Source organism: Trematomus bernacchii, unplaced genomic scaffold (genome assembly GCF_902827165.1).
Source record: "Trematomus bernacchii unplaced genomic scaffold, fTreBer1.1, whole genome shotgun sequence".
Lineage (NCBI taxonomy): Eukaryota > Metazoa > Chordata > Actinopteri > Perciformes > Nototheniidae > Trematomus > Trematomus bernacchii.
In genome coordinates this window covers 13741725-13755132 of record NW_022987698.1, presented here as the reverse complement: position 1 = coordinate 13755132, position 13408 = coordinate 13741725, and the positions used below count along the sequence as shown (strand labels likewise).

General features: G+C 40.7%; 1 protein-coding gene across 2 annotated transcripts in view; it reads left to right on the top strand.

Moving 5' to 3' along the window:
- Nucleotides 1–942: 942 nt before the first annotated feature.
- Nucleotides 943–13408, top strand: part of fer1l4 (fer-1 like family member 4) — a 51278-nt gene continuing 38812 nt past the window's right edge. For both annotated transcript variants that reach the window (XM_034139188.1, XM_034139187.1), the window contains exons 1-8: nucleotides 943–1088; nucleotides 3117–3172; nucleotides 6905–6993; nucleotides 7616–7715; nucleotides 7843–7937; nucleotides 8261–8305; nucleotides 9124–9288; nucleotides 9516–9576. In XM_034139188.1, the coding sequence (XP_033995079.1) occupies nucleotides 1010–1088; nucleotides 3117–3172; nucleotides 6905–6993; nucleotides 7616–7715; nucleotides 7843–7937; nucleotides 8261–8305; nucleotides 9124–9288; nucleotides 9516–9576 (690 nt within the window). In that variant the 5' untranslated portion in view covers nucleotides 943–1009. The remainder of the gene's footprint in view (nucleotides 1089–3116; nucleotides 3173–6904; nucleotides 6994–7615; nucleotides 7716–7842; nucleotides 7938–8260; nucleotides 8306–9123; nucleotides 9289–9515; nucleotides 9577–13408) is intronic.

Here is a 13408-nt window from a genome sequence, read left to right as displayed (position 1 = left end):
GATACATTTTCTTCAGTACTTTTTTCTGGACAAATGTTTTTTTAATTGATATTTATATTATATTAGTGTTCGATGTGTAATCGTGTTGATTTTTAATTAAGTGGCAATTAAAAAAACATTTATAGCCAAAATACATGATATGAATGAATTGCATAATAATGATTAGTCACAGGAACGAAGCAAGTACTTTTACATCAAGCATCATGATTTTACTTTATAAGACTTTACAAACAGGGTTTTACTGGTAACGGATTATGTGTTACATTATTTTATTGGTATTAAGTCGATCATTTGAACACTTTTCCCATCTGTCCTACAGCAACAAACAACTTCATGTTATATTAAACCATACTTTACTGTAACACCAGGGACAACTAATGCTTTAATTTAACTACAAGACCGTTGCTTCTTCTCTACAGCCTACAAGATATAACTGTCCCAGATATGGCTTCCAGATTTGATAGAGATATGTGGAGAACTAAAATGTTGGGCTCATGATGTCCCCAGGTTAAAGTTAAAAGTCAAGTTTGTTGTACTTTGTGTTTTCTTGTCCTTTTCTTGCTTCTAGCTCGATTTCCCTCCAGAGAAACAGCAGTCAGTACAACACACACACACTAGACTTCATTTATAAATTAATAACTTTAATTAAATACTTTGATAACATCTGATTTGGGTTAAGAGTAGTTTTCATATTGCTATACTGAGGTGACTGGGCTAAGTGTGTGTTTCAGAGTGTGTATTTTCTGAGAAGGAAACTAGTTGAGCAACTGTATTTGCTTTCTCAAACATTAGAGGACCTGCCCTAACAGACACACACACACAGACACACACACACACACACACACACACACACACACACACACACACACTCACTCAGGTAACTCCTATAACCCTGTTGGACAGAAAACACACACAGCAGTTAGTTTCCAACAGTAGAAGAGAGCAGAGGAGACGACTACAGTGAGACACGATGTAGAGAGACAGACAGCTGAACACAGACAGGATCATCATGTCCATCAGTGTGAATCTGAAGAAGATCTCCAACCTGCCGGGACGATCTGACAGAAAGGTGGAACTGTGCTTCAGAGGTCAGTAACTCACATTCATTCTTGAGGTTTACTTGAGTTTTTCCAGTTCATGTTAATTGTTATACTTCTGCTCCAACTCAATTCATCAACTGAACTTTGCTTGTTTAGATTATTAATATAAAATATTAACTAATAAATATGATGTAATATAATTTTAAAATACCCTGCCTGAGGAAATACAGCAGGCGGTCAGTTGCTTCTGTCATTGCAAAGCCTTCCGTGATGTTATCCGATTCTAGCGTTATTTCTGTTTAACTTCTTCTACCATTAGTCATTTGTTAAGCAATTTTTGCTGTGTTTTAAGGTGTTTTTTTAGCTGGCTGTTAGATGATGTTTTAACTTTATTGATCCCCTCAGAGAAAACACAAAGACTACATTAAGTTATAAAAGTTAGCCCCACCTTTAATGCTTTCACTGAAGTACAGATCTGAGTACTTCATCGCCCTCTGGACAGTGATGTTAGACACTTTTGAGGCGGCAGTGGCTCAGTCTGTAGGGACTTGGTCTTGGAACCGAAGGGTCGCCGGTTCACATCCTGAACGGACTAAAAAAAAAAAGATATGGAGTGAGCTGGTAGCTGGAGAGGGGCCAGTTCACCTCCTGGGCCACTGCCGAGGTGCCCTTGAGCAAGGCACCTAACCTCCAAACTGCTCCCTTGGTGCCGGGTACCTGGCAGCCTCTCTGCTCTGCATGTGGTTGTGTGTGCATGTATATCCTCTGTGTTAATGCATGTATATCCTCTGTGTTAATGCATGTATATCCTCCCTGTGTGTGTAAACACCATGGGGAAAGAAATGTCGATGAATAAAGTATGTCTTCTTCTTCAACATAAAAAATACCACACCATAAAAATACTCAATTTTAAGTAAGACTTAAAGTCTAACTTAATTTTCACACAATAAATAAATACTAGGTAGGGTAAGACACAGTATCATTGTTAGATTCAGATTGATCCTGATTTTAGAATTTATTTGATTTGAATATTTCTCAAAATAATACCCTTCACACATAAAAAAACAAAGACACAATATTTGAATGATACTGGTAACTTTGCAGTATCAGATCATTAATGCAAAACATACATTTTCTCATAGTCAACAATATATGTCTTAAAGGTGGGGTAGGCAAGTTTGAGAAACCGGCTCGAGATACACTTTTTGTTATATTCCATGGAATGCTCTTAACATCCCGATAGCAATGAATATCTTAAGTGCTTTGACAAAAAATCCATAAAAAAATATCATCTGTGGAAGCCGTAGTACTGTAAAAAGCACGACCAATCATTTTAGCCCGCCCGGCTAAAATAACTGGATGGCCTACCTGCCTGTCAGCCTTCCATCTGTGCACAAACTTATCTCGTGCCCTCATTGGTCATGTGCGCGAACGTGTGTGTTGGAGGAGGGGCTCTGTAAGGAAGTGGCAGATTTTTTCCGGCTGTGTATTTTCAAATTTTAGCGCACTCGAGCTGGTTTCTCCAAAATTACCTACCCCACCTTTAAGGTTAAGCCACACAGACTTCTTAACGCCTGAGCTTGCAGTAATCTTTTTTTTGTATGTCTTGTATATATTTAAATTGCATTGTTAAGAAACCTGTGACCCAAGTCTTTCATATCATATATACATGACATTTGTATATGACATTAAACCTTTTGAATCGTTTGAATCCTTGATTTGTATCACAGCAGTATAAAGATATCAAAACTAGCTCAACCTTCACAGCTGCAAAATTGATAAAAGCATAAATGCATCAAAAATCACAACCAAACTATCCAATACAAATATGACTCTGAAATGAAGCATTTTGCATAAAAGTACTCGTATATCTTGCATTATGCATTCTACACAGCATGCAATATATGAACGAGGTTTCCATTGATTAAACAATACCTTTAGTAAATAAACCTGAGATATTTGTTATGCTAATCATTTTATGTGTTGAGTACTAAACTCTAAACATAAAAGAGTACTTCCTCCATCAGTGCTGTTGCAATGGTTAACTGTCTGTCTGTCTTCCTGTCTGTCCTCCAGGCTTTACCCACAAAACCAAGGCTCTGCAGTGTGAGAACTTGGCCATCTTCAACGAGGTCAGTAAAACAAACGTCCCTCATCTGATGCAAGGAGCAGGCTAACTTTTTTGGGCTAAAAAAGAAATCACAAAGATTTCAGTCAATGGCTGAATATCACATTCATACAGGATTGTGTTTTTGTGATCTGACGCTCTTCACCAGAATGAGAGTGCTGCTGTTCTGAGAAACAGAGGAGTCTATTTCTACATGGTTTAACTAACTGGTTAATTTAAATGCATGAGGTTATTTTACGATGGACATTCGACAGACTGTCAGAAATCAGAGGACGGTTATCTCACATCATAGGGTTTCAGTTAGGGACTAGGGAAATTACCTATATTTCACAAAACCAATGTCATTTCAATGCCTTTGTGCTCACGTATCCATGTTACTAAAAAAAGGGGCCTACAACTATAACAAATGTGTATTACAGCATGTGGCATACGTCCCAAGTGCCATGCATTTATTTTTCAAACATATTTTAAAAGAGGATCATCTTTGTTTTCAATAAATACCATGTCATGTGACCTGTTATTTCTCAGCCAGATCATTGCTGAACTTTATCTCCAGAGTCATATTCAGCCACCCAGGCGCTCTCGCTCTGTCAGCTCCTTTGATCTGCAGCTTGTGTCTGCTTTCTGTTTGTTTCTGAGAGTTTGCAGAGATCCAGGATGTCAGAGTCTCTCTGGAGTCTCTCTGCTCCTCAGTCTGCCTCGGCTTCTTATTGTATTGGATCTGCATGATGTCCTAGATCTGTTGTTTGTTGGCCAGGTACTTTGAAAGCTTGTCCTCCTGAGTCTTGTATCTTTATTTTTCTCTTCATCCAGTTGTTTGAGTTTTGTCTCCATCTGGTTGGCTTATGTCTCCCAGATCAGGTCTTTCTCTGCTGAATCTTTGCTGAATTTCTCAATGGCGTTGAATTTAGCCTGCCAGGCTTTGAAGGATCCCAGCTTCTTTGTTCCGCAGCAGGTTTGCGGTCTCTGAGAGTTTTATGGAGAGACCATCCTCGACCTTACTGAGATCCAGAATGTCAGTGTCCCTCTGAAGGATCTGCTTCTCCAACAGGTCCACCTTCCTCTGGTATTCTTTCCTCTGGTCGTCAAGAGTTACCAGCATGGTTAGGTCTGAGACTCTTTCTTTCTTCTCTCAATGCCTGGCCACCATCTCCTGCCTGCTCTGGTGCTGAGTGAATTCCATCTTCTCCTCTTTGAGAGGGGAGATTTCTGTCTGCCGTTTTTAATCCATTACCGTCCGTTCATTTAAAGAGATTATTTAGAGTCGGTTGATGTAAATAAGCAGTAGATAGAAAACCTTAACAGCATTGCCGACCAACAACTTTGACATCCAAGGTGTGTGTGTGTGTGTGTGTGTGCGTGCGCGTGTGTGCGCGTGTGTGTGTGTGTGTGTGTGTGTGTGTGTGTGTATGTGTGTGTGTGTGTGTGTGTGTGTGTGTGTGTGTGTGTGTGTGTGTGTGTGTGTGTGTGTGTGTGTGTGTTTGTGTGTGTGTGTGTGTGTGTGTGTGTGTGTTACAGCAGGTAGCTGCAGTTGTTTGTTTGCTTCAGATTGAAACTATTTTAATGGAGCTGATAGGAAACTGCACCACTCCTACAGTACACACAAACACACAGACACACACTCACAGACATACACTGCCCCTCCTTCATCACACACACAACTAAAGATGTGATTCTTTTTTATTGTACTTTGCTGTGCCCAATGAGGCTATGAAGAAATAAAACAACCAAAAACTCCCTTTCTACCTCACAATGTTTTGCAGGAATGAAGAGTGTAATCTCAATTATTAGATGGATTAGATTTGATAGATTGGAGTCACATTTTGTTCAGACGTTCATGTACTCCAGTGGATGTATCACTATGGCTACACATGAAAAGGAAGACATTTGCCTCAGAGTAAAAATATGCTATGGATTGCAACTCCCTCCCACTATAATGAACACAGCCATTTGAGACTGAAAAAGGTCCTTTAGGACAACCCTTCATTACTCCATGTATCATAGACTGTCAGTTGTTGGCTCTCAAGTAAGCAGTGAGGGAGATTTCACACAGACATTTCAAATCTAGAAAATATGATGCACTGCACTATGGGAGTGTTGGACATGTTATGGGTGCTGCTTGGAATTTCCAACTCAGATGAAATGGCGGATAGTTACAGCTGTACTGAATAGTTTGAGCTTCATTAACAGCGTGGACATTCAGATTTAAATCAGATTGACAGTGCACAGCTTTTTTCTGTTTTACATTTCTATTAATTCTGTAAAACCTGATATTCGTGTGCAATTGCAGATCCAATGAATCCCACCATCAACCATTGAGGACTTGTTTGAGTTAATGTATTGATTTTTGTTTGACTTTTTTCTTTTATTGGGGGATGACTTCATGAAATAGTGCCAGACATTCAAAGCTTAGTTTGTAAACCTCAATTGAAAACATTCAGGAAAGCACTTTGGACAGAAAAATATCTTGCAATATATATGAAATGGTTAGGGATTTTAGCACTATTTTCGTTAAATAAGACAGTAGATGAGAACTGGATGGGTAATACATGTTTTTCTATTTCTGCCACTGCCACTGAGGCTGGGTATTGTAGTTATTGCAGCCAAACATAACATATAGTTTACTTATATGATTTTGCATCAAAGCACACCGTCTAAATATGATGTTTTTATAATAAATTAAACCACCTAACCTGAGAATTAATCAATGAATAAATACAAAATAAACAATTTTGTACATTGACGTTGTTTTACCCTGAAAGTAAAAACATCTCAGGGTTCAAGCTTCCCAAGTGTTAATGATTCAAATGTTTCATTGAAATAATAATAGTAGGACCATTTTTATAGTAGGGGGCAATTTGTCTGCATTGTGTATTTCTACTTATAATTCGTTTTTTCCCCTTATTAATTACATACTTTTATGTAAATAAAGTTTAACAGCATTGTGATCAGAACAAAACTGTCTTGAGTTTGAGGTTCTTTTAACTTTGATCCTTTGGCTTTAGCAAAGAGAGAACATGTTTGTTGAAGTGAAGCCTCTTCCTGTTTGCCCTCAGGTCAGACAATGTAATGTTTTACAGTAACCTCCGTATGACGACAGCAGAGAGTTTCTGTGTTTAGTTCTGCTTCTCTGCAGCTCCTGAGTCAGCCTGGTGTTTGTTCTTCAGGTGTGACCACCAGAGTGTGTGTGTGTGTGTGTGTGTGTGTGTGTGTGTGTATGTGTGTGTGTGTGTGTGTGTGTGTGTGTGTGTGTGTGTGTGTGTGTGTGTGTGTGTGTGTGTGTGCCTAAAGCTAGCACATGGTGATTAAAGTTTGAACTGGAAAATATACAGCGTGAAGACAGAAATAGTCTCTTTCTTTTTGCTTGAGAAGTTTGCTTAATATTGATGTTTACATAGCAGCTATATCTCAATGTTTTGGGCATTATCACAGGGTTGGTGGTTAAAATTGTACATTTGGGCGAAATAAATCTATGCATTCTCTTGTATTGTAAAATTATAAGATTTTTTTTAAAGTCATACATTTGGCATTTAAAATTCTTGACAAGTAATTATTATTATAATTACCTATACGTTTTTTTCTTGTACATTTTAAACTTTAGATTAGGATTTCTTTTACGAGTGTATTTATAGGTCATGTAATGACTCTGAAACCTATTGCTGAAAAAGGTTAATCTTAACAAAGAAAGTTAACTGTTTTTGTGTGTGTGTTTTTGCGTGTGTTTTTGTGTGTACAGCATTTCCGTTGGCCTCACTATGGGAAAGAGATCAGGGATGAAGTTTTGTCCATCAGTGTGTACAACTGCAGTAAAGTTTTCTCCAACAGGTAACACACACACACACACACACACACACACACACACACACACACACACACACACACACACACACACACACACACACACACACACACACACACACACACACACACACACACACACATTTGAATACTTTATTTGGTTCCACAAATTATATTACATAAGACAGGGAATCAAATATATCGGGGCTAAGCAGCACAGAACACTTAGGGGAACACATAGCATCTCCTTCTCCACACGGCTAAGCTGCCAATAATAGCTGAAACAGAGCAATATTTGGCAATTTGTTTGGCTTTTCTCTTTGACATTCCAGCAATTCTCAGACCAATCATGGTGCATTTATATACATGGCCAAGACTTCCGAATATGAGTTTGCTATATCTACACTTGTACCCAAAGCTGGTTATCACATGGAGCAGTGGTTGGTATTTGATATACTTGTCCTAGAAAGCCACATACACACACACACACACACACACACACACACACACACACACACACACACACACACACACACACACACACACACACACACACACACACACACACACACAAACAGCAGGCACAAACAGGCATCTCAGTTACAGTGTGTGTGTGTGTGTGTGTGTGTGTGTGTGTGTGTGTGTGAAGATTGCTCGGTAAGCTGGTCATCAGTCTCCAGCATGCCGTTACCACGGGGAGGGTGTTGCTACGGGAACCACTCACTGACTCCAACTACAGCCTGACTGAGGTAAGACACACACACACAAAAAACACACACACTCACACACACACGCACGCACGCACGCACGCATGCATGCACGCACACACACACACATCAAGAGATTATTTGGGTTTTATTCATTCTCTCTCTGTAGATCTATATTGAGTTGGATATTCGGTACCATCCAGTTGAAGGAACAGCAGGAAGCTGGGAAGGACTTGACTTCATTCAAGTTGAAGACCAGGATGAGTAAGTTCTAGAGAGTCTCTGGTTGTACTGTGGAGGAGGAAACCACAAACTGTTCAGTGGACAAATGTTAATTAAAATGTTAAAACTAAAATGCAATATCAACAATGACTCTTATTTGTACAAGCATTATTTTAGTCACACTAAGAGTACACATCTATATTTTTACGTTATTCATATGCATGTGTATTGTATATAACATTTATGTTTTAAATTATTTGAACTATTTGAAAATGAAAACAGCAGTTACTTTGATTTTCAAAGTCTGAGGCTGAAAAAACTATTATTTTCTCCCCTTATTTTATTCTTCCTTCCTTCATCCTCAGATCAGCTATGGTCTTCAGGAATGTAGGATTTACTGACCCTGAAAGGTAAGAAATCACACAACTTACACATTCATTCTCTTATGCTGGATAATAGTGGTGCAGGAATGAGTCTTCAAAAACTTCACCACATCCGGATCCCTTTTAAACGTGTTTTTGTTAAGACGCCTGAAATAAGGTCTGTTGTTGACACAAGCTAAAGATATTTGAACGTTATTAAAGTGTAGTTATATATGTCAGTAAATACCCCAAAGTCTGAAGCTTGTATGTGTCATAATAAGAACATTGGTTGCTAACAATTGACTAAATGAGACTGCAAACTTCATCACACCAAACATTAGCCGCCTTTAGCTTAGCGGTGGTGATACGCAGCCATGTGACTGTGACATAGTTAGTTTATAGGCTAACATTAGCTGTTATAGGCTAACATTAGCTGTGCATTTTAAAGCACTTACGCTTTAAAATGTATATAAGTGTTGTTATCTGGAGATTATCCTGCTGATCAAAACAGTATCTCAAACATGTGGTTGCCATGCGATGCTTATTTTGCACAATATAACGTAGTCCAATGAAAAAATCTCATTGCTTTCTGTTAGGGTGCACTTGCGATGCAAATTTCAAGGTAAAGAAAAAGTCATCACTGCACCACTCTATTATACCAATACTTGTCTGACAAGATCATATTGGCAGAAATATCAGACATGGCCAAGCATCAGGTGTACTTTGAAACACAATCATCATCATCATCATCAGCTGAAACCAATTACTCCTCCACACCTACTACTGATGTAAGAATAAAAATAAGTCATTTTAGGGAAACGATTCATTCCTCTCTCTCTCTCTCTCTCTCTCTCTCTCTCTCTCAGTCAGCTGACTGTCGCTCGCCCAGGCCTGCTGGAAAGAGAGGCTCGACGTTTGGGAAGGAGCCTTGTCCGAACAGGGAATGAAGATGAAGACGATGATGAAGATGATTTTGACGATGACATTATGGACTTGGATGCTTCTGACATCATCTTCACTCCTCTGCTGAGGTCAGACTACACTACTGTCTGTCTAATTACCGTTCTGTCAACTCAAGTGCTGCTGTCAACAATGTGTGTGTGTGTGTGTGTGTGTGTGTGTGTGTGTGTGTGTGTGTGTGTGTGTGTGTGTATGTGTGTGTGTGTGTGTGTGTGTGTGTGTGTGTGTGTGTGTGTGTGTGTGTGTGTGTGTGTGTGTGTGTGTGTGTGTGTGTGTGTGTGTGTGTGTGTGTGCGTAGTCGTTGCAGACCGATGTCCAGAAATGTTGCTGCGGCGACGCCTAGAGTCCAGGGATTCCAGGTGAGTTCATTTATCCATGTTTGAGCACTTATCCTGAGCCGTGTTAGAAGAACAAGAACAAGAACAAGAACAAGAACAAGAACAAGAACAAGAACAAAACGAAAAAGAAGAACACTTTTTTTTGTCTACTTTTTGTGTAGGCAGACATTTAAACCATTAAACACATCATATCATGTCACATTTAAACACAATAGAAAATATATTAAAAAGAAAGCAGGTACTCAATGGGGAGAGCTGAATCTATGTTGAATACATATATTTAAAATATATAAAATGCTGTATCTGAGCAAGCTGGCTCCAAAAAATGGCTGTTTTTGTCATGGTAATAGCACAGTGGGGGGTTGTTAGCTTACATGATCCACCTCCTGGCCAGTGTTTCCGTGGCAACAGGCTAATCAAGGTGACCCAGGCATCATTCTCTGCAGCCACAGCCCCAAGAAACTACTGGAGGATCCTGAGCTGATACATTAAGCATGTCCTGATGTGCCCCAGAAACACTACAAAATAAGTGGCTATTATATCTATCTTCATGGGAGAGGTACGAGTGGTTAAGAATCTGCAGAGAATCCCCACCTGAATCAGCAACTGCTCTCAGAGCTTGATATTGAGTTGTAAATATACCATGCTCAGTGGTGTAACTATCGACGGTGCAGCCGGTGCGAAGCTCCGGGGCCCAGAGCCGGCCAGGGGCCCATGCAAAAAACAAAAACAATATTTGCACCGGGGCCAATCACAACCTTGTTACGCCACTGACCATGCTGTATGTATGGTTCACTCGTACCACTCTTATGGCGCATTTCCACCATGGCGCGGAGCGCGGTTTAAGCGTGCCGTGTCGTGCCGTGCCCGTTTTTGGTTGCGCTTCCACTAGGCCTAGTTACGGCCCGGCTCGGGGCCACTTTTTCACCTCTTTTCTGGCCCGACAAAATTGTGGTTCTATCGGGGCCAACAAACAGGGCTGAGTCGGGCTGAGTATGCTAAGCTAGAGAGAGAATCGCTGTCAAGGAGGCTACAACTACAACAAGATGAACATATTTGACCGTGATTTAATTGTAATACACGTTTCAAAATGATGCCGAAGTAACAACATACTGATACCGGTTAGTAAAAACCATGAATTAATGCTTTGGCAAGTTTGCAGACAGACGGCAGGTGAAAAACCTTTTAAAATGCGTGTTTTCTAGATGGAGATTGGCTAAGCTAACGTTGTATATGCTCCGACCGTCCACACTCACAACAACGGCCTATACAGACATAAATAAAGCAGCGACTGTACTCGCCATGACACAGGCAGTCTGTGGTGTGTACTTGTTTAACTTTTGTCGAGTTTCTGAACATATATAAGGAGCTGTGAGCTCTGAGTGCTAACAGCTAACGGATGTGTTGTTTTTCTGGGGTTCTCATTGAAGATGACGTCAACTACCCCAGTTCCTAAACTGTAATGGAAGCGCAGCATGAAGTGAGCCGGCCCTGTTAAGGCCCAACGCAGCCAAGCAGTACCGAGCGTGGCCGAGGCCGACCGTGTGGTGGAAATGCGCCATTATAGTGTTGTTTCTGCTGTTGGACAATGTTTTAATGGACCTGTGTGTAAGATTTAGGGGGATTTATTAGCATAAATAACATTTAATATTCACAATAATATTGTTGTTTTTTTTCGCTTAAAGGTAGGGTATGTCATTTTTTCAGATACACTTTTTGTTATATTCCATGGAATGCTCTTAACATCCCAATAGCAATGAATATATTAACCTGTTACGAACCTTCCGCCCGGTACCGGGCGGATAAACGCGTCATTTGCAGGAAACAACGTCTAAGGAATCTTAATATTGAATAAAACTATGAATGTGTTATATCCATGTAACGGGAAGAAACTCAGCTAACTGATCTTTTTTATTTATTTTTTCAAAAAAAAACCACAATGCTAGCACTCAGCCTCTGAATTAGCCAACAGCGAAAAAATATAACCCATCTCTGCACCTAAACTCACTCTAACTCCCTTATTACTTATCCTAGATGCACAACCAACCACTCTTTTTTGGTGTCCTGGAGACACTGAATCTACCGGTGCCCTCCTCAACACTCAGTGATAAACATTCGCGACGCTATAAACGAAAGCGTACATCATCACATGTGGAGCTAAGTAGCTAAACACGTAAACATGGCTTACCTTGGTCAAAAGTGGTCTTCAATGGCATTAAAACGATAAAAAAACGATGCTGCAGTTAATCCATAGGTTCATCCTATGTGTCTGTGCCTTCTTTTAAATTATTTCTGATAATCCATAAGCAATAAAACGGATTTTTAGTTTCCAAACTCCAGAAGGAGAAAATCTGCAAATCCAGTTTCAGTTCTAGACGCGTAGCCCCCACCTTTTCTATTTACAACGAATGTGTATGTAAGCCTCCCCCTTCGATTCTATTGGCTCTAACGGTCACAAGGGTATGTCAACCAACCAAATCGACCAAGGGGGGCCAGAGATAGGTCAAATCCACCCAAATGACCCCAGAAGTGGGGTTTTTTGGCTAAATCTCTCTAAAAAGGTCAAATCTCACTTGTTTTGCATCAATCTTGATACAGGGTACTTATTATATGTTGTACTTTGGATTCCTAAAGCTTTTAGTCTACTAACCCATCATCCAAGGGTAGTTTTCACTATCTGTAAAAAATAATTTTTGGACGGACACTATAATTTACAGTTTTTTACTATGTAAAATCTGAATTTTCTTTAAAATAAAAAACATTTATATTGATTCTGACACTTCTACATCCAACTCACAGGTTTATCATTACTTTGAGAACAAAGATTATTAATTTAACCCTTTTAGAAGGGAAGATATGGTCATTTGTTCTGGGAATGTCATTTTCGAGCCTGAGACCTGAAAAACAGGCTCAGAGTGGAACAGGTTAAATGCTTTGACAATAAATACATAAAAAAATGTCATCTGTGGAAGCCGTGGCGCTGTAAAAAGCACGACCAATCATCTGAGCCGGCCCGGCTAAAATAACTGGATGGCCTACCTGCCTGTCAGCCTTCCATCTGTGCACAAACTGATCTCGTACCCTCATTGGTCATGTGCGCGTTCGTGTGTGTTGGAGGAGGGGCTCTGTAAGGAAGTCTGAAGGAAGAGGCAGATTTCAACTGAGTTGCATAAACGTAGCCGGCCAATCGGGGCGAGCCTACCTGAATGCGCGCGCAGGCCCACAGTATATAAGGCGGCTACGCCTCCCGACAGTCATCCTACACCCTCTTCAGCGAGCGGCATAAGAAAGACAGGGCCCCCAGGTAGAGGGCTCCGCCTGTGCGTTATATATCACACAGGCTTCGCCCTCTACTGGACTCTATGGGTACAGTGGGTGGAGCCCCGATGTATAAACGCCCTGTCATCCAACAACATCGACCCATCGACCCATCACACTGCCCCTGACCGGCCTTTGGCTAACATCCACCGCACCCCTACTTCCTCCCATCCGGTTGTGACCGTGGAGAAGTCGGGGCCGCAGCTTGGATAAGGCACACTCACACACGCTTACCTCGTGTAGAGTGTGCATGGAAAAAAATAGTGCGGAAGACTCTGTATGGAGCTTACATCATCATGTTCCCCAGGTCCCTAAGGAGCATGGGAAAAACATAAGTGCACTCTGTCCCAGGGGGGGTCAGACACCTACTGACCCACAGCCCCCCCCTCTCACCAGTCATGTGTTGCCCCGGCAAGCACAGACGACGAGAAGGAGCCAGTAATGTCCAAGAGATAAAACTTTATGAAGGGGCCTGGCGTAGACCAAGACGCAGCCACAACCCGTGTAGAGTGTGCACGGACCCCAGTGAGGAGGG